This window comes from Megalops cyprinoides, chromosome 19, assembly GCF_013368585.1.
Source record: "Megalops cyprinoides isolate fMegCyp1 chromosome 19, fMegCyp1.pri, whole genome shotgun sequence".
Classification (NCBI taxonomy): Eukaryota; Metazoa; Chordata; class Actinopteri; order Elopiformes; family Megalopidae; genus Megalops; species Megalops cyprinoides.
The window spans coordinates 4818214-4838939 of record NC_050601.1 but is presented as its reverse complement, the minus strand read 5'-3'; the positions used below and the strand labels follow the sequence as shown (position 1 = coordinate 4838939).

General features: G+C 51.4%; 1 protein-coding gene across 1 annotated transcript in view; it reads right to left on the bottom strand.

Annotated features, from left to right (window-relative positions):
- The window catches only part of LOC118794528 (nuclear GTPase SLIP-GC-like), a 55997-nt gene extending 44990 nt beyond the window's left edge, over window positions 1-11007 (bottom strand). Inside the window, exon 1 of the mRNA XM_036552786.1 lies at window positions 10923-11007. Coding sequence (XP_036408679.1) covers window positions 10923-11007 — 85 coding nt within the window. The remainder of the gene's footprint in view (window positions 1-10922) is intronic.
- Between the last annotated feature and the right edge of the window lie 9719 nt (window positions 11008-20726).

Below are 20726 nucleotides of genomic sequence, written 5' to 3'. Positions count from 1 at the left end.
GTTTGGCGAGGGTGTGTGGCGGGAGAGAGGTGCAGGCGCGTGTGTGTGAGAGGCCCGCACGCAGAGATAAGACACAAGCTGGTGTTGCGCTGTGCTGAACTCCACCTGTCCTGAGCACCAATCACAAAAAAGGGGTATATATATATATACCACCCGATGAAGAAGCGCCCGTGAAAGGGGTGGCAGTGTAGCATAGTGGTTAAGGGGCGAGACTTGTAACCGAAAGGTTGCTGGTTCGATTCCCCGGCTGCTGTACCCTTGAGGTGCTTAACCCACAATTGCCTCAGTGAAAATATGTATAAATGGATAACATGGTACAAAAACCTGTAATTGATGTAAGTCCCTCTGGATAAGAGCGTCTGCTAAACACCAACAATGTAATGTAATGCAATGAAAAGATAGCGAAGCAGACAGCTGAACCAGGGCTGTCTGTGAGAGTAAGGCCTCCATCAGCACATCTTGGCAATGGTGAGCAGCCTTTAGCAGATCTCTGATCCCTCCAGGACCCGATTCACGCAGGTGAGGCTGTTGAGATCGGAGCTGTGAGTCGAGCTACGTTGAGAACAGCGCAGCCTGCCAAAACTAGCCGTGCTGTGAAGGCGACCACTGGATCTTAAAAGCGAGCCGAAAATTCAGACCTGAGCTTGTGCCGAGCCGCGACCTTCCAGCAGGGACTCTGTGTACCGCGTAATAAAAAACCGTATCTGAAAAAAACACAGACAGAAGAGTACACAATCCCCCTTCACCGCTGTTAAAAAGCAGCACTTTAACCTGTCTGGACCAGATACCCACAAACATATTTGGCCCCCATCCTCCCAGCCCAGTCCTTCCCGGATCCCCCTTATCAAATCCCGATCCCTGTGTCTGGTTTCTCCTGGCCTCCAAATGCCATTTGTTATCAGGGAGCATCCCACAGGTGAAGGTTATCCTGAAGTCACCACTCTCTGCCTGCTATTAAAAACAGGGCCAGCACTGCCGCCCCTGTCTCCCTATTTCAGGCTGAGGTTAAACAGGACCCCGATTTTAGTCTAAACTTAGCTGCCTGCAGAATGCCTGAGTTAAATCGTCACTGTTTGCTTTATAAATAATAAATATTCATTAGTGGTTTGCTCTCCGATTCCTCGAATTAAATTTTTTTGATAATCCCTGTGATCTGGGAGGGGGTTTTAGCCTTTTACCCCCAAAATAATCGAGAGCTAATATTGACTCTTGCTAAAGAAGACCTTCTGTGGCGAGGGAGAGAGGGAGGTGAATCGGCTGTGAAAAGGTTTGTCTGGGCCGAGAATCCAAACCACAGCCACAGAGCACAGAGTCACCAGCCAGCGCTACCCTCTGAAGCAACAGCAGCTCAAAGACACTCACACGCCAGCCTGCCTGTCTTTCACTCTCCTTCCCGGCTTCCCCAGCTGCCTCACTATATAAGGAAAGACCAACAAGACTAGGACACAGGCAACCATTATTGTTATCATCCTTTCCCCAAATACATGTTTTAAAAAGCACTCTGTGTGCTTGCTGAATGCTCTGAGCCAATACAAATTCGTCCTGACCAGATATGTGTGGTGTGTGGTGTGAAAGGGGGAGGGAAAGGGGGATGGCATCCTCTTTTATACAGTGTATTTATTCGTATTTATTTGGATCGTGTAAAGATGGGCGTTGAGGTAGAGCCAGGACAGGCCGAGGGCCCGGGCGTGATGAAGGACAGGTCTGTTTTCCAGGTGTATGGTGATGTTGAGACTCCGGCGGGATGCTCTGATCCGCGGGGCACTGAGGGGCGTGTGGCCGCGGCGGTCACAGACCCAGAGCCAGGACTGCACCGTCCGCAATGACGCAAGACGGGAGAACAAGCTGCAGCAGCCGGTCACATCTGGGGGGGTGGGCGGGTGCAGGGGGGGCAGAGAGGAGGAAGAGGAGAGCGAGAAAGGGGAGGAGGTGAGAAAATGCATACATCTGGTCAATATACTCAGCAAAAAATATTTGCTTCAGCTCATTTTTACAATCACATCATCACACAGACCATGCTGTCTGGAGGGAATCACAAAATTCAGCAAAAGCTGTGCCAACTGGGGAAAAAAGGCTGATGAATGATTCCCTGAACCCTGACCTCCCCAACCTCTGACCCCTTGAAAAGGCAGCTGAGAGAAACTCCTGGAAAACTGTGGACTAGAAACAAATAAAAGCAGCATGCGGCTAAAGATAGTCACACTGTAAACCGATATGAGCGGAAGTGAAACTGGGATGCTGGAGCAAGCCAAAGTCCCTTTTAGTGAGTGTCTGTGCTAGGGGGCCATTTATGCTCTATTACCTGTCAGATCTCAAGGCAAATATAGACATATACGTGTGAGTTTTGGAATGAAGCTATCACAAAAAAACGAAAATCCGCCGTGGTGGGTGTAAATCTAGCCCAGGGGTGAAACTGAGCCCCCCAAATCCCCTTAGAATAACTAGCAGCTCTGAGTCAGGGGGGCGTAGGCCCAGCCAGCGCTTCTCAACACTTATTATATCTCAATCTCTCACATGTATCACAGCACTCGCAGGGTCAGGCTCTTGTTTTGATAAGAGAGGCGAAACCCGACTGAGAGCCAACGGGCTGTGGGAGACTTCGGACACTGAGTAACGACTTGCGGAACTGGAGTCAGGTTCTACGGCATGACTGCCATGGGGGTAGGCCTCGCCCTGCTGTGGCACTGCTAAACAAAACGAAAACCTTGATTTCCTCGCCGGCGTGAGAGGGAATCGCTGGACCGTGCAGGACTGCTTCCCTCTTGAAAACCCACTCCGGCCTTTGCTCTGTGAACAGGTGGCACCTCCTGAAACGTAGCTTCTGCTGCGGGGGGCAATCATAAAAGAATGTGTGGATCTGGGATGTCGCAGTGAAACAGCAGCATTGCTACAAGCAGGAGAGGCCCAGAGATGTAGAACAATGCAGACCCAGTATGTCAGACTAATCCATCTCCCCACAGACATTTTAATAGACTGCTCTCGAGGAAGGACGAGATGGAGGGTAAGCTTTCGAGGACAACGTGGTGGAAGCGATGCATTCTGGGAGATCACTGCTGGGCACGGATTTCCCACCTGTCCGGCGGGGGGGGGGGAGTTAACAAAAAAAGAGAAGGCACAATTCTAGAACGCAGCACAACAAAGCGGCGTTCTAAACACACCCAGCGCATTCCGGAGCCGCGCGCAGAAATTCCGAGGCAAGACCCGTGGAAGCAAGCCAGCCGGCCTCACGAGGGTGGGGGGGGGGGGCGACGAAGGAGTTCAGAGGGAGAGACAGAACGGGAAAGAAAGAAAACACAGGGACAGCGTGCGGGGCGGGAAGATATCTATGAAATCGAGTTGTTGGGGGGGGGGTGTTGGAGGGGCAACGAAGATGAACGAGGGACAGTGAGTGATGGGGAGAGTTGGCAGGAAGCAGGGGGCTGCAGCTGGGGTGTCCGCCATCCCGAGCGGGGGAGAGAGAGAGGGAAAAAAAAGAGGCTCATTGTGCGGACTGCCCTCTTCGAGCGGGAGGGAGGGGAAGAATGCCGAGGGGATGGTGTGTGAGAGATGCCCGTGAAATCCCTGCTTCTCCCTGACCTCCGCATCTCGCTGACAGGCGGAGGGGCCCCCGCGCGGGGTGGGGCCGCCGCAGACGACACCGCTGGACGGACGCGGTTTAATGATTAATAAACAGAGCGGCTCCCAAAAGTAGTTTGTCACGTTCCTGTTGGCCCCGCCCCCTTCCCCGGGCGACCTCTGCTCACGGCTCGCGGGGGCCTTCAGACCGACCTCTGTGTGAGGAACGAGGGATTTGCTTTGTTCCTTGACACCGCCATCCTTTATTCTGAGCGATTTTGTGGCAGGGTGTTGTCTTCCTTCAGCGGAGATTGATGGGGCCGCTTGTCTTTTCAGTTACATGAACGGTGTTGCCGTAAGACAGAACGGAATAGAACAGAATGAAATTCCATACAATGTAAAAGAATAGAATAGAACACAATATATCACAATAGAATAGAACACAATACAATACAGCACAATTACATTACATTATTGTCATTTAGCAGATGCTCTTATCCAGAGAGGCTTACATACAGCAGGTGACAATTTTATCCATTTATACAGCTGGATGTTTACTGAGGGGTATTTAATTGTGGGTCAGGTACCTCGCCCAAGTGTACAACAGCAGCAGCCTTCTGGGGAATCGAACCAGCAACCTCTTGGAGCCCTGCTCGTTACCATTAGACCACACCGCTGTCCCTAGTTATACAGGTGGATTCTACACATCAGAAACATGTTCTTAAAACTTGGTGTTGAACATATTTGTTACTTTAGAGGTGTTTTTTTGAGGTCACTCATCATAGATAACTAACAGCTTACAAGTAGGAGGGGAGACAGGAAGCTTCAGGTCTTCTCTGTAATTTCGGGACACACAGTGCCCCGGCTGAGAGGCCGAGGCACCGCAGATATCAGCGCCCCTCGGCGGGACCTATCAGGAGCTGCGAGGCGAGCAGGACCCCTGTAATTGAGGCGGCGCGAGGATGGCCGGGGGTCAAAGGTCGGGGTGGAAAAGTGACAGACGGGCGAGATTGATGCACGCTGACAAAACCTGAGCTGTGGGTCTTGGCAGCGCTGTTCCTGCGGCTGGGGGTAATATGAACCCCCCCCACCTCCTCCACCCTACGCAGTCCCCTACTGTACTGTGAGAGGCAACAGTGCTCTGTAAAAGGAGAAGCCTGACATATATATCGTTACATCCAGCACCAGATTCTTTCTGAGGAACATCCACAGGGGCAAGGAGAGGGCCGTGGCTGAACTGTCACAGATTGGGTTACGCGGGGGACCAATCCCCGAAACGAAAACAGACTGTGAAGTTTTCTAATGGCTTTCCGAAGATATTATTACACGCAGCCCCAGTCCTTGAAGAATGAAAAAAATGTGGCCTTAAGTTTTTTTTTTTAATGCTTAATTCCTAGGCTGCGGTTGCTGCTTCATTCCTGGGCTGGAAGAAAACAGGGGCTCAGACACGATCAGGCCGCATGGTGGCCTCTGCTTGCATCACGCGGGGTCATCCACACAGGACACGAGTGGAATTTCAGAAGCTGAACGAGCCAAATGGCATCACTTAGTAACACACCGGGAGCAATGTGCAATCTGCACTGATCTGGGACCTGCCAAAGCGTCACCCCCCTTCCTCCCGGCTCTCCCTGTTTCACCTGCCTCATTATACACATCCTGTCCCAGCATCGGCAGGTGTGTGAATGTGTGTGTGTGCGTGTATGTGTGTGTGTGTGTGCGTGTGTGAGACAGTGTATGTGTGTATGTCTCTGAGTCTGTGTGTTAGTATGTGTGTGAGAGAGAGCATTCGAGTGTGTGTGTGTGTGTGTGTGTGTGAGAGAGATAGACAGAGTGAGTACGTGAGTGTGTTTGTCAGTTTGTGTGTGTGTGTGTGTGTGGGAGGGAACCCACCTGTATGTGCACCGCAGGTAGCCTCCAGGTATGGCACTGCAGCCTTAAACTACACCTGTGTTAAATCATCATGTCAGAGGGGTCAGGCTCATTGGGAACAGGCTCGGGGCCTGCAGGGTCTGCAGCTTTCCATTCTAACCACGTCCTAATCCACCTGATCCATCAAACCTGACACCGTGATCGATCCCATTACGCTAATGCTGAATCCAAAGCTTCTTTTTCCAGCAACTTTCAGAGGATCTAACCTCCCTCTGCAGCTGATTGGCTCTGAAAGGTGGGAAAATCTGGCAGGATTAAGAGGACCTGTTGCAACCTGTGCATTGATCCGACAAGAGCAAACATCCAAGCCCACCCCCGACGGCCCCCGCTCCGCCAAGTTCTGTATCTCACCTGGATGTCAGGTCGGGGGGTCAGGAGCAAGGTCAGGGCTGGGATTGACTCCTGTGGCTGGCGGACCCCTTTGAAGAGACCGCACGCACTTGCCCCCCCCCACCTCTCCCCCCCATGTTCTTGCACCCCGTCTCCCTCCCCAGGGAATGTGGAGACGCTACCGAGGGAGGGCACAGCGGCGACAGGGGATCAGCTCTGCGTTTACGCTGGGCTGTCCTCCGCTGCAATGCCTGAGCCTGTTCTACCTCCTGCCACTCACCTCCAGTTTGAAAGCCCCACCCTGATGGCCCTGCTCTCCCGCCACCCTCCTCAGTCACATTACAGCTACCTTCCAGTTGTGCCTGAACAGTGTCGTGCTCACACTCACTGGTCTGGGAGTGTTGGTAGCCTGGTCTGACACTGTTGCTCATTTCGACTTCAATGGACACATTTATGTTTTATCGTGCCGGCAGTCTCTCTGGATAATGGAATCTGCTAAATGAATGTAATGTAATGAAATGTAATGTAACATTCAGAGACTCTCACGTTCTCCATGGCAACAGTGTCCTTTGCACAGGATGTCCCAGCAGCCAAGGACTGACCTGAGGCAGCAGAGCTGTCCTGATGACAGGTCTGCTCCAGCCACCCCCCACCCCCCCGCCCCCCACCCCCCTCCTTCCTGTCTGTTTGACCTGCTCACCACAGTAATTGTCTGTAATGCCGGGGCCATGGCCCTACCAGCCCGACGGCAGTGGAGCCTCCAGCAGCAGGGCCAATTACTCCCATGTTGTTGACACAGACGACCTGCCAGTCTCCCTCCCTCCCTCCCTCCCTCGCTCTCTCCTTTCTCTCTCTCTCTCTTTCTCTTTCTCCCTCTGTCTCTCCCGGGACCACCTAGGTGTCCGAGGCCCCTTATTGCCCCTCCCGAGGCTTTGGCGCTTTTCGGCGCTCAGGACAAATCCGCTCGCTGGAGTGCGTGCTCTTCGCACGCTGTTGGAGCGGGCTGTTAAGCATGCTGATTCGGGGGTTCGAGGATGAGGTGTTGGGGGGGTTAGAAAGAGGGAAGGGTTGAGGCAGGGCTGTGGAGAGTAGCTTTCAGCTCAGATTAAATCATCAAAATCCCACTCTCTCCAGTCCTGTTTTTCCTACAGCATCAGAAGCCTGTTATCACCATGCCATGCCACCGCTTGACAGCGGTGCTTCTTTCCTCTCTTTCTTTCCCCCTCTTCATCCCCGTCTCACCCTCTTTCTCTCCACGCTCTCCCCCGACCGCGTGTCCTGGAGAGGTGTTTGTTGCCGAGCAGCTGTCGAGGAGCTTGGCACGGTGCGCGCGGTGCAGTAATTATGGGCTGTGCGGGCCTGTTCCTGCAGTGGAATTCTGGAGGAATCGGAAGAGAGAGACGCTGCTCTGGATGAGAGCGCCGACGAAGGAACGTTAACCCTTTCCCTCCCGGGGTTTCCTTGGGCTGGGAGCACAGGAGGGGTGGGTGTGGATGGGGCAGGGCCATGAAGCCTCTTGCAGTCTGACTTCTGTGAGCCGTGTTTCTCTGATGGGGATCCCACGGGCCTGCATCTCAGGTCTCCAGCTGAATGGGAGATGCTGGTGTACCGAGAAGATAAGTGTGTGTGTGCATGTGTGTATCTTGCCTCAGGCTGTGGGGATCTGTTCATTTTCAAAGTGACTCTAATCACAGGGTGTAAGGACACTGGGTTAATCTCTCTTTTTCCTTCTCTGTCTCTCCCTCTCAGTCTCTCCCTCTCTCTCTTTCTCTCTCTCACTCTCTCACTCTCTCTCTGTTTCTCTCTCTCTATCTCTCCATCTACCCCTCTTTCTCTAACACACACACACTCCTGTTGTCTCCTGATGTTGACCGTCACCACTGTGGAAGGGGCTGTCGTGAATATAACGCAGTGCGGAAACCCGTAAGACTCGGGCTGTTGATGAATTCCCCCGGAGAGAGTGTTACCGTAAACTTAATGATGGAAAAGGAATGGAATGCGCAATCACATCTGAGAGCTTGCTCTCCTCTCTCCTGCCTCCTGTAACTCTGTGCGGGGGGGTGGGGGGGGTGGGGGGGTGCCGACGTGGAAGAAGGAGTGAGGGCCATGCCAAGACTGTCAGGAGTTCGGATATGCGAGTCGTGATACGTTTTCAGCGAATCGGGCGGAGCCCCTCTGGGCGGCCAGTCAAAACGCTCTGGTGCTCCCCATAGAGGGACGGTGACACCGGCTCAGATCAGTTAACCTCTGATTATACAGGGTAGCTCCGCCCCCTCTGGGGTCTGTGAGGTGGAGTGCCAAACCAGGTAGAGGGTCTCTTTGCCTCTGCATTCATCTAACTGTAATAGTTGCTGAACACCTCACCTCTAAGGTTACCTCTCACCCCTCACCTGTGGCTGGTTGTCAGGGAGCATTTCAATAACTTACAGTAGAGATCTGTTGCCACTGCTGCTGACATAACTACTTACCCAGTAGAGTGATGGGGGAAGGGCGGTGGGGGGGTCCAGGCCTGACAGTGAAGAGGGAGGGCAGGTATGGGATGATCTCACAAATTTGTCATTTCGGATTCGAGCTGTGCTCGACGTCCCTCTCTGACAGGCTCAGCGGTACCGTGGGACATGTCCCGCCAGGTGCAGGTGTGACAGCTGATGGACGATGATGTGCTCAGTCCTGTGCTTAACGAGGGGCGTAAACTGCACCAGCGGAGGAAAACGTGGGTCCCTGGGGGGGGGGGGGGGGGTCCGGGGCCATTTGGGGGGTGCATGGGGGTTTATGGGGTTACAGCTGTGAACCCCGCGGGCTAGCTGACGGATGGGGACACCTGAACCCCGATGTAACACCCCTGGTTGGCCCTCCCAGTCGCACGAGTTTGCCACGGTGTGTGATCCCGCCGCGGAACTTCCAGGGTCGAGTTTCGGATTCCAGGATGTGCCAGAGTGGCTGTGACCCGGTCACAGTGTCAGGTTCTACACACAGTCTCACACACACAAGTACACGTAATACACATGCACACAGTCATGTATACATGCTCACACATACATACACATACGCACTCACATAGTCATTTATACATGCTCTATACATATATGTATGCGTGTACACATGCACACATAAACACACACACACACACACACACACACACACACACACCCACATACACACACACACGTGCATTCACGCACACATACCCCTGCTTATTCACTTGTCCTTTGAAATACATACAAGAACCCCCAGAAGACACTGACAACACTTCGCTTTGGGTCAGATGTAGATATGTGATCAAAGGACTGGACACTCAACAGCTGGTGGGGGGGACATATCAATATTCTGATATATGGTTGCTTGCGTGTAATTGGAGGCTTCTCCAGTAAACAAAAATAGATAAATAAATAAACAGAGGCAAGTGACTACACCAGCTGGGTCATTTGGTGAGATTCCAAACCCTTCTGACACGTCCGGCCTGATTCATCTCTCCTTCCAAAGTGCCTTTGGTCTTATGTTTCAATAAATAATTTAAGACGCAGTTACCGTACTGTATGTGACAGAACATTTTCATTAGCTCTGGAGCTCAAACGATCCAAAAACATGCATGAGGAACCCAAAAAAAAAAAAAAAACTGATTATTAGTCATGTAAATGTGTCATTGAGAGCTTCTCAAATGGCTGTTCTACCTGAGTGCGGTTGACATGGGTCCCTGTCGCTATGGTGACCAGGCCATGGCGACTTCAGCAGAGCACGGTGTGTTTGAGCTGAATTTGCAGCTGGGGCTCGGCCCGCTGGCCTCAGAATGTACATGGTGAACGGGACAGGGGCCTCCGCGCCCCGCCCCACCCCGCCCCGCACCCCTCTGACGGTACCAGGGGAACAAACTCCACGCTGAGGATATTTCGGTAAAACTCTGTGTCAACAGTCGCCCGCATGCACTGCCAAGCCAAACCCCATTTGCACTTGTGTCTCTCCTTAATCGCTCATCTAAACAAGCTGGGGGTTGGGAGGGTGTGGGGTGAAAAGAGGCGGAGAGGTGGAGTGGGAAGGGGGGGGGGGGGGGGGGGGATGGGGCAGGAGGAGGTTTACCCAAACACGTTGCATGAATACGTTCTTTCAGTAGTGGGCATGTTTGAAGTGAGCTATAATTGCACCTCTCCACCATTAACATCCACAGCCAGCCCACAACACCCTCATAACGTTGCGGAAACGTTGCGAAAACGTCGTGGCGCAGGAACAGAGCCGAGAGTCACGGTGTGAGCGTTGTGTGAAAGGAATAAGTCTGCTAACTCTTTCACAGCACCAAGCTCGCATCAGACCTGCAGCCAGGCTGTGAATATGAATATGAATCTGTGTTGATATTCACGATTACAAGCACTTTGTCAGACCGAAGGCAACGCTTGAAACCTCTAGACATGTAGCAGTCAGCAGCGGCGGCCAAGGACATCCTTTACAAGGCCTCATTCAGCAGCAGAGATTTACGCATTAGGTAACTTTCAAAGCCAGCAAATCTTAAGAACAGCTGAACAGCCCTTCCAGTGTACGCTGTTAAGGTTTGGGGGTCGGGGGAGGGGGGGTTGGAGGGGGAGGGGGTGGTAAAGAGAGAGGGGGGGGGGGTATCAAAAGAAGTTCTAAAAGAGGGACAAGTTCTTCACTTCATATTGCATTTCCCTCTCAGGTGAAATGACAGGGTTACACAGGCCGCGATTAATGCAGAGGCTTTTCCGTCAGCCCCACGGTGCTGGTGAAATGTGCTGGGCGACTCTCTGAACTTTAATTAAAGCCCCGCAACAATACCTGATACAATGCCTCTTTTTACATGACCTGTTTGAAGGCTGAGGGTGAGGGTGTGCTGGAAGGGTTTTTTTTTCTTCTTCTCTTCAAGTGGAAGGGGAAAACCCAGTTCTGCGCTGGCTTACATTGCACATGTCATTCTGACGCTTTTTTTCCCCCTCGACCGCGATAAGGAGGGATACGAAGCAGCTCGTCCCCGGTGTGCCGTGCTTGTCGAGGCGGGTACTCACTCCCTCTGGCTCAAAGGGGCTTTCTCCTTTCGTTGATTTCCTCGAGAAGGGGACCCTCGACAGCCTGCCTTGCTCTGAGAGTGGTCTGCAAGGCCGCACCTCTGGGGCAGGCATTTGATCTGTCCGGGTCTGCGGACACCTGGCCGAATATGTGCTCCGTCTCCCCCGTGGCGGTGCCTGCCATTGTTCGGTGAGCCTCCGGAGGTTGCCGATCGCGCCCCTCCTCTCCTGTCCCCTCCGCCTCATTCCCGCCAACATCCGCCTGCGCTGTCCCAGTCCCTACCTGTCCTCTCCACCTTCCAGTCAATGCCATGCCCTTAAATTACATTACATTACATTACATTACATTCAGCAGATACCCTTATCCGGAGCAACTTCCAGCACAATAGAACATAAGTGCATTCATTCAAGTTGAATGAGCAACCGTGCCAGACCAGGCTAACAGCACTCCCAGGCCACAGCATAACACAGTTCAAGCCCTACCACAAGTCATCTTGCACAACCTGACTAGACAAGGGAAGCCAAGTGTGCTACCTTAATCCCCTCCCGCCCTGTGTGGTGTTTTCTTCTAAAGGGTGGGGGGGTGCTCTGTGTACACGTTCACACTGACCCAATGGTGATGCGGTTCCCCTGCGGTCGCTGTGGAGACTTCCCGTCCTGAAGCTGTCTGATGGGGTGAGCCGGCCTTTCTAAACGCGTGTGAGAATCTGTGAGGTTGAAACTGCTGCTGCTGGTGCCGCAGGTAGTGATAATATTTGTGTTGGAATGTCCTGTCCTGAGCGCCACAGTAAATCACAAATGTAATGAACGGAAAGAGGCTGACTGTGATTTCCAAAGACTACAGCACTCACGAGGGAATTTCTGCAGGCTCCTGCAATGGGGTCAGGGTCCTGCAGGAACAGGGATGGGGAATGGCTGATGTGAAGCACAGGCCATATGAAGTATATTCAAAAATGGCCTATAGGGCAGCAGTGTCGTGCAGCATAGTGGTTAAGGTGCAGGCCTTATAATCAAACGGTTGCCGGTTCAATTCCCCACTGGGGCACTGCTGCTGTGCCACTGGGCAAGGTACTTAATCCACAACTGCCTCAGTAAATATTCACCTGTATAAATGGATAACATGTTAAAAACTGCAACATATACTACATAACAAGCCACTCTGGATGCGTGTCTGCTAAATGACAATAATGTAATATTCAGTTCAATTCAATTCAGATACAAATGACCTTAAATGGCACGACAAAGAATGCATCAGTAAAGCACATTTAAACGTTGAATCGATTCGTTTCAGCTAATGCTTCACTGATTGGTGGAAATATGGTGCATGTCCGGCATGCTTCTTCATTGGTGCTTTTGTTCTTTCTTTCCTTCATTCACACCCCAGCACCACCCTTGCCTGGTGCCCTCTTCCACCCCGATACCAACATTTCCCATGGCCCTTTTATATAATCCTCTTTCTCAGAAGAATCAGCAGGTGGGGTATCAAGGGAGGGTGGGAGGGGGGCATGTCAATCAACGCTACCCCCCCCCCACCACCACCACCCCCCCACCACCACCGGTGCACCTCATCTCAGACTGAAATTAGAGCAAACCTGTAGATCGGACGCCATTCTCCACACATGCCAGAGAGCAGGGGGGAAAGAATAACAAGCCCTTACCGCCGGTCTCCGTCTGCCAGGGAACGGCCCAGCTCGCAGATAATCATTACAGCGCAGTTAATAAAGAGAGAGGGAGTGGGAGAGAGAGGAGAGAGACCGAGAGGGAGAGCGGGAAAAGAATGTAAGCAGTCTGCTGTCACAGAGAGCTCTTTGTGAAAATCTATTACTGTATATTACATATGCTGGGATTCTGATCATTGCTGACCAGTGGCAATACGTTGGCCATTCCTGACTAATGGCAGTTAGCGAGTTGTTTTTTTTTTTTCTTTTGTTTTTTTTTTTTTTAAAGTAAAGAAGAGTTGCAAAGAAAAAAATATTATCCATTGAAAACAGTCCCTAGCGGAGAAGAGGTGAGCGTGATCACGAGGGGGGTGGGGGCGACGCTGTGATTGATGTCTGGAACATAAAGAGGATGTTGTGGGGGGGTTCGTTATATCATATCAACGGAGAAGAGCGGGGAGGAGCCAGCTGGGCTCGTCTCGACGTGGGACTGACAGATTCTCTGCAGCTCCATGCTGCGGAACCCGTGCCAAAGACGCCTCCATCATCTGCCCTCTTTCATCCGCGCCGAGCGCCACGTCGAGCCAAAACACACGAAAACACAGCACCTCATAAAGGCTGGAGAAGGGGGATTTCCTTCTCTCTGACAAATGTTCCACAGTTTGATAGGGCCAGTGTGTTGGGGGTTGGGTGGGGGTGGGGTGGGGTTGGGTTGGGGTGGGGAGAGGTGGGGGTGCATCAGAGAGGCCACGCGTGCTGCAGCCCTGTTCCCCCACAGCCTTGTTTCTCCCACTTGTTTTCCCGTGCATTACGTCACCCCGAAAGCTGCTCTTCGCTTTAAACAAGATAAAAAAAAACAACACAACAAACAAACACGTATGAACAGAATACCCTGAGAGGGAGAGAGAGGGCCGGGCAGCCTGCCCTGTGCGTGCGTTGGGGCCTGTGTTTTTGTCGATGGTATCTCGACACTCGCGGTAAACAAAACCACCTCAGAAACGCATCTTAGATGCTAATTCTCATCCCTCCCGCCAGGCATACCCCCCCCCCAACCCCACCACCACCACAACCCCCACCCCTCCCTCATTTTCTGTCTCACCCCCAATTTGTAATGTCATTAAGGTTCCATTCTTCGCCACATGTAGACACTATCTCTCCCATCTCTCCGTGTCTTTCTCTGCTCCGTGTCTCTCTCTGCTCTGTGTCTCTCTCTGCTCTGTGTCTCTCTCTGTGTCTCTCTCTGCTCCGTGTCTCTCTCTGTGTCTCTCTCTGCTCCGTGTCTCTCTCTGTGTCTCTCTCTGCGCTGTGTATCTCTCTACACTCTCCGGCACTGTGTTCATCTCATGCCCGGCTGGCATGCTGTCACGCACCCCTCCCTCACCGCTGCCGGGTATCTAGCCAGGTGTCCCCACTGGCTTCGTGTTCTCGTCTTTTTACCCCCAGACCCCCTGTTCAGCCACCCCCCCACATCAGAGCCAGCATCCCATGTTCCACTGGCAGGCTCTGCATGTAGCACTATGGCCTTAACATCACACAAGTGCCTGTTCCAGCTCATATTATTCACGTGAGGTTTACAAAGCGCACTCTACTGGAGCACTGCCCCCCCGCGCAAACATGCATTATGGGTGGTGTCTCCTGGGATTAAAATTTATTACATTACATTTTGTCACTTAGCAGATGCTATTATGCAGAACAACGTTTCAACTGTAGCAGTCTTCATCTGGTCATGGGAAGACTACTGCAGCTGAAGCATCGTTCAAACAGTGTGTGGTCACTCTCCATGTCACCTCCACATGGTACCTTCAAATCCAGTACCTGTGAAGTTCCACAGAAAGGGGGCGGTGGTGCACCAAATTGGTTAAGGAGCAGGACTTGTAACCAGAAGGTTGTCGGTTCGATTCCTCAGGCACTCTCTGCTGTATCCTTGGGCGAGGTACTTAACCTACAGCTGCCTCAATAAATACCCAGCTGTATACACGGATAACATTTACAACCTGTAATTGATGTAAGTCGCTCTGGATAAGAGCGTCTGCTAAATGCCAATAATGTAATGTATTGTAATAATGCAATGCGCACATCTACCACTGTCTTATGCATTTGTTCATGGTTTATAGTGCAGAGGAGGGGGTGCACCAGGTACACAACGGCATTATAACATGAACTCGCGCTCTCCGCTGTACATTCACATCTGTCTCTCACTTGGATGATTGGAAGAATGCGAACGCCATCGCTCGCCAAGCCACGTATCAGACGCGCTGCCCAAGCATGTTGTCTCCTGCGCGGGTCTGTGTATGTTGGAACGGGCCTTCGACCGAGGTCTCCCATCCGTAACGTTCGGTCCTGACACTTTATGAAGTCTTTTCTTTATTGTGTGTTTACGGCAGTCGTCAGCTCTCGGGGTCGTGTTTCTCGCCGCGTTTCGCTTCGCACCTTCTTAGCGTTACCTTTTTTCGAGCGAGTCACCGCACGGCCCACGGCGAGTCTCTGCCCGAGAGCCCCAGCGCGAACCGTATCCCGCCCGGGCTTTCCAGAAGAAATTAATCAAGACAGAGCTCACAATTAATATTTCCTAAGCGCGCATTCTTGAGGGGTGATTTACGCCGTCCGCACAATAGGAAAAAGGTGTCTGCGTGTTTGCGGAGATGCTGACTAATATCTTGGAAAGGGGGGACGTTGTCTGCAGCCTTTGCACCGTAAGGACATTCTCCCGCACGCGTCTGATCCGCCCCTGTCGCATTCGGCTGTTTTAAAAAGTAAAAACGCACGCACTCAGCAAGTCAATTCAGCACCGCTCAGCATTTTCCATCTCCCTTTTCTTCTCAAAAAAGAGCTCATCTCACGCGCTGAAAGAAGTGGAGGAGAAGAGAATTTAAGGGGACAACGATTATCCCGGCAATTCATTACATTACATTACATTACATTACATGCATTTAGCAGACACTCTTATCCAGAGTGACTTCCAGCACAGTAGAACATAAGTGTATCAATTCAAGTTGAATTCGTTACCCAGATAAAAAAAAGTTACAGCTGGGAGTCTTTGCAGCACAAACTTGCAACACAAGTTTGCAGTGTGTTGGTTGGAATGTACGTGAAGAAGGCTGTTGCTTCAATCAGCATTAGATTACAGATCTCCCACTCTTCCACCTACAAGCGTGTTTACAGTCTTTGTTTCCAGCTTGGTCTGGTCTGCAAAGGACATGAGCAAAGAGACAAAGACGGAGAGAGAGAGAGAGAGAGGTGTGTCCCCATGAAAACAGATTATCACTGTGTGAGCCAAAATCGCAAAACGGTTAACATGAGCAGCCCACTTTAAGCACTCTTTGTTTTGACATCAGAACAATGGCGCTTTCCCGGGTTGTGCTGTTATCCTCCTGCAGTGTCAGAGACCTGCAGCAATAAGAAGCTACACCCAGAGCAGAGTAGCCTACTGTCGCTGGGAGACCGCTCCAAAAGGCATGCATCATTCCCGCAAAGATGCCGTAACGTTTCGCAAAAGTTTACTTTAGTGACTGTCGTCGCGGGAATGTCAGGAGAGTGTGGCATGGTGCCGGGTGCGATGTTGCCAGGTTACTGACAGAACATTCATATGCACTGGAGCACATTACAGAGGCTTCTCAAACGACAGCTGGCAAATTGCAACGACAGCCTGGATGTAATTAACCTCCGTTTCGGGTTGCGCTCTCATCACGCGGACGCTTTACCGATACAGAAGCCGCAGAGCACTGAGTTTAATAAGGCCTGCTCTCGGTCCTCACGATTAAGCCTTTAAACTGGCAGGCAGACGGCTGTCCTTTCTAAGGAAGTTCTGTCTACACAGTTTGGATGAGTGGCAGTGGGAGGAGAGCTGGAGGAGCTTGAGTGCTGGGATATAATAATAATAAAATAATAATAATAAAAAAAACCCGGAGTGTAAACATGAGAGCAGTCAGCCCTGTCTCTAATGAACCCACACGGAAACCGGGAGAGACGGCGGCTGAACCCGCCGCCCGGCAGCCAGACAAACCTTCCCTCTGCTCCCGAAAAACCAGGGGCAAAAAAACACGCTCCCTGTCTCCCCAGGCACTTCTCCGGGATGCTGTTTTCAACGCTCGGCGCTCCCGCTGTCTGCAGACAAGAAGAATCGGGATCGGCCTCCGCTTGGCTAGCAGGACTTAGCCACATGCCTCTGTGCTGTGCACTGGCTCAAGCACAGGGCTCTCAGTCTAGTTTAACATGGCCTGCCTGCACCCCATTCAGTGGTACCTTCTTTGAGGATTTCTCTCTTTTCCTTTTGCATGATGGGGGGGGGGGGGGGGGGGTAATGTTGACATCATCCAGGATGCCTTCTGCCACAGGTCATAAGGATGGTTATAGGAGCAGACATGCTAGTCCAGGGTGAGTCACGAGGGCACAGGGGAAGTGTCTCAACTGGGATTCAGACCCATGTCCCCTTGGTCCAAAATCCAGAACTCTACACTGCAATAATCCCTATTGCAGATCCTGCAGGTCAGCCGCTTCCCCATCTCTCACCCCAGCGCTGATCTCCCTGCAGTCTTTAGGTGCTTAATTGTGCAGCAGCACATCGGCTTCATCTCCTTGCCCCCGTGTGAAGCGCGGAGCAGCCGACACCTCCAGGGTGCGCAGACGGTGTTAATCTCTTCACTGAGCGTGGCGTCTCCTCATCTGACGTGATAAGATGGGCCTTCTGGACACCTCTCCAGTCTCCCGGGACCTGGTTGCTGTGGTTTTGGTTTTTGTTGTTGTTGTGTTTTCACAGCAACAAGCTGGCCCGTGCCTCGGATGAGGGGTTTTTTTTTTGGTGGTGGGGGGGGGTGTTGGGACAGGAGAAAGGAGGGGGGACCTGCTTGCTATCTGCATTCCAGAACTCGGTGTCAGACTGAGCACTGTGTTCTAGAACTCACAGTGCCAGACAGGGAAGCCAAGTTCTAGAACCCAGAGTGTCAAACAGAGGTGGACTTTTGGTTCTAAAACCAGTATTATTAGAGTGAAGGTGATTTCCTGTTCTAGAGCCAATAAGGTCAGACAGAAACCCCTAGTTCCACTACAGAGGACTTCTCAGACCAAGGAACTCCTGAGGCGGGTTGGAGAGGGTAAGAGACAGTGAGCACTCCCAAATCCAGCCGCACAATAAAAGGCAACATTCCTGTATGCCTTATGATATGCCTTGTGATATGCACTGAATCGTGATCCCTAGTTTGTGATATATATCATAAAGAACATGATGACATACTGCTGGATTCACAAGCATGCAGGACAGGGGCATTTTCACTGTGTGGGGGATTGAGCATGGAGTGCCATTAAACAGCAACTGCAGTAATAATAATACTAAAAATAATAACAATAATAATAATAATGTCAGACTGCTCTGGGATTCAGAGAGAGAGAGAGAGAGATGTCAGGCCTGCACATCTGAAGAAGAAGACCTCCTGTTCCCACATGGAGAGGAGGGTCAGAGCGTGGGTGAGTTAGATGGTGGTCCAGGTCAGGGGGACCGAGCAGGAGCGGGTCAGACAGGGAGCGGGTGGCGTGGATAGAGCAGCGCTGTGCTGATGTTATTCGCTCGTGGAGAATGTTTGCTCAGCGATTTCAGCCTCTCTCTCTCTCCCCCCGGCGCTCCTCTGGAAGCCGGTGAGGGCTGGGAGGATGTGTGATGTCGTCCGATAACCCGCTCTGTCTTCCATCCCTCTCTGACTGTCCCATTCCTTCATGAGACAGTCACATACTGCAGCCAGCTACCCCCTCTCTCTCTCTCTCACACACACACACACACACACACACACACACTCACTCTCCTTCTGTCCGTCTGTGGTACCTCGCCCAAGAACCCTTTCATTTGTGTTCCCACAACTTTCCTCTTTCTTCTCCTCTTTGTCTAATTTTTGGCCCAAATTTTTAAAATCCGTTCTGTGCATCCTCTTCCATGCCTTCCACCCCCCCAAGACTGTTTTTTTTTTTTGCCTTTGTTTTTTAGGTTTCTCACCAGCACCCCCCCCCCACCCTCCACCCCCTCCTTGTCCTCAGGACGGGAAACGGAACATTGGAAAATAGGCATATGTGTCAGAGTACTTTAGAGGGGGAAATAACAAAAAAAAAGCCAACGGCAGAACAAAGCAGGGCTAAATTAGCGGTAGCCCAGGGTAGGGCTGGGCTGATCCCCATGCAGATACGCAGCTGTTGCTGGAAGGACTTTCCCTTGAAGGCAGGCAACCACCTCTGATGCTATCTCAGGCCTATTAGAATGCCAGGGTTATGATTGCACTTTTGATCACAATTAAACGGGTGCGCGTGGTAAGCTAGCCTTCCCTCGTTTCCTTTCCAGGGGGAGAATAACTGTGTCATAACCCAAGGGACAACGCTCCCCTCCCGTACACTCACTCTTTTTCTGGCCATTTTGATATGGGTTTTCCTATCTGACTTCAGTCTTTTGTTCTGCGGAGCCCTGGACCTCTCCAAAAAGTCCCACATCTTCCCTTTATGCAATCATGACTGCATTAACTGCATCCACAGGTATGTTTGTCTTTCACCAGAGCAACGCAATGTCCCGTCACAGCTTTCTGGTCACACAGGCACTCAGCTAACCCGACTTCTGATATACTAGCTGTTCCATATTTGTCTACCTATCTATTAGGTAGGCAGATAGATAGAGAGACGGACAGATAGTTCCTTGCTGGCAGGGAGAGCTATCTCTCAGTTAACATTGACTATTTACCTTTGGCTCTCTGACCAAACGACAGGCATTTAAGGGTTGCAAGCACCGCAAGGCATGCTGGGAAGGCAAGGTACGCATCAGGTGCAGAGAGGGTCTGATTATTTACAGGCACATGCTGCTCAGTTAACTCAACATCAAAGGCATGTCGCCGTGGTGACACACTGACCAAATCTGCACTGGGAGGTTTATGCAGGGTGGCCGAATATGTTGCTATGTATGTGCAAACAGACATCCATAGGCATGAAACTGCAGGGATGAAAGAAATATTCCCAACAAGTTTTAACCTCTGTGTTTAAAAAAAAAAGTTCCAAGCGCAGTGATTTACGATTAGGAATGCTCGCGAGCCGTGGTCTTGCATATTAAACTTCTTGCAAGATAACGCTCCAAGAGGCAGAGTCCGGATGAATTCAAGAGCCAGAGAAACATATTACTGGCACAAACAGTGTCTTATTTCACAGCCACAGACCACACGAGACCGCAGTGGAAACAGATTAGCTCTAACAATGTCTGTTTGACCTCCGTGAACATAACGTAAAAAAGGAGACTATGACGCAATAAGCGAGGGATGAAGATTTGTAAGCGGTTGTTCTATTATTGAACGGTAAATTTTTTCCCCAAACAAGTGTTTTGACTTCAGTGTGTTAAACCCAAACAACTCCCCGCACCCCCCTCCGCTCTTGCCCCCAGCGAGCCCAAACAAAACTGAGAATGTCATGGTGTTTAACTGCACTGATTCACAGAGCTTCAGGGGTTTCTAACCTCCTAGGAAAAAAAAAAAAAACAAGTAAAAAGAAAGAGGAAAAAATACAACCCACTTTTCTTACTCTCTTTCACCCCCTAGCCTCCATTGTTCCTCAGAGCACGCTGGCCGCCTGTCTGGATGGCCGAAGGGGTCAGAACCCCCGAACCCCTGACAACAGCACTCCCCTCCGTGTCACCTGACCTACACGGCGGGGGCCAGAGTCTGGGGTCAGAGGGGCCGCCATGGCGAAGTGAATTAAAATCCCCAGCAACACCGCCCCGTGGCATTGTGGGATTGACCCTGGGTGAAAGATGGGGGGGTTCGGTTCACTTTGTCTGGCGGTTGGAAAAAGGCTCGGCTGTGCTCCCAGCTACGTGCCCGGTGTCCACATCACCCTGGGAGGCAGAACTGGGGGCAGCCTAGGCGCTGGCCGCTCACGCTCTGGGGAAAGATGTGGTTTGAATCACGGCTCGCATCTTTGATAAGTTCCTGAAAGGTTTGCAAAGGAACTGGAAAAGAACAGCAGCGGTAATGACCTAGCAGTTATGAAATAACACCCACTCACGCCTTTGAAAGCAGGTATTAGACAATAATCTCGCAAAGACAGATTTATAATCTCATTCTGTAAAACCTGAGGAAAAAAAATCAGCGGAGATCAGCTGACCTCAGAGTCAACCGGACAACACGACAGGGCAATTTTTTTCTAGTTGGTGGATTCTGCGGAACACACGGCTAGACTGTGTATCTCATTTCCTGAAAAACCTGCACCATGGATGGTGGCACAGAGACAAGGT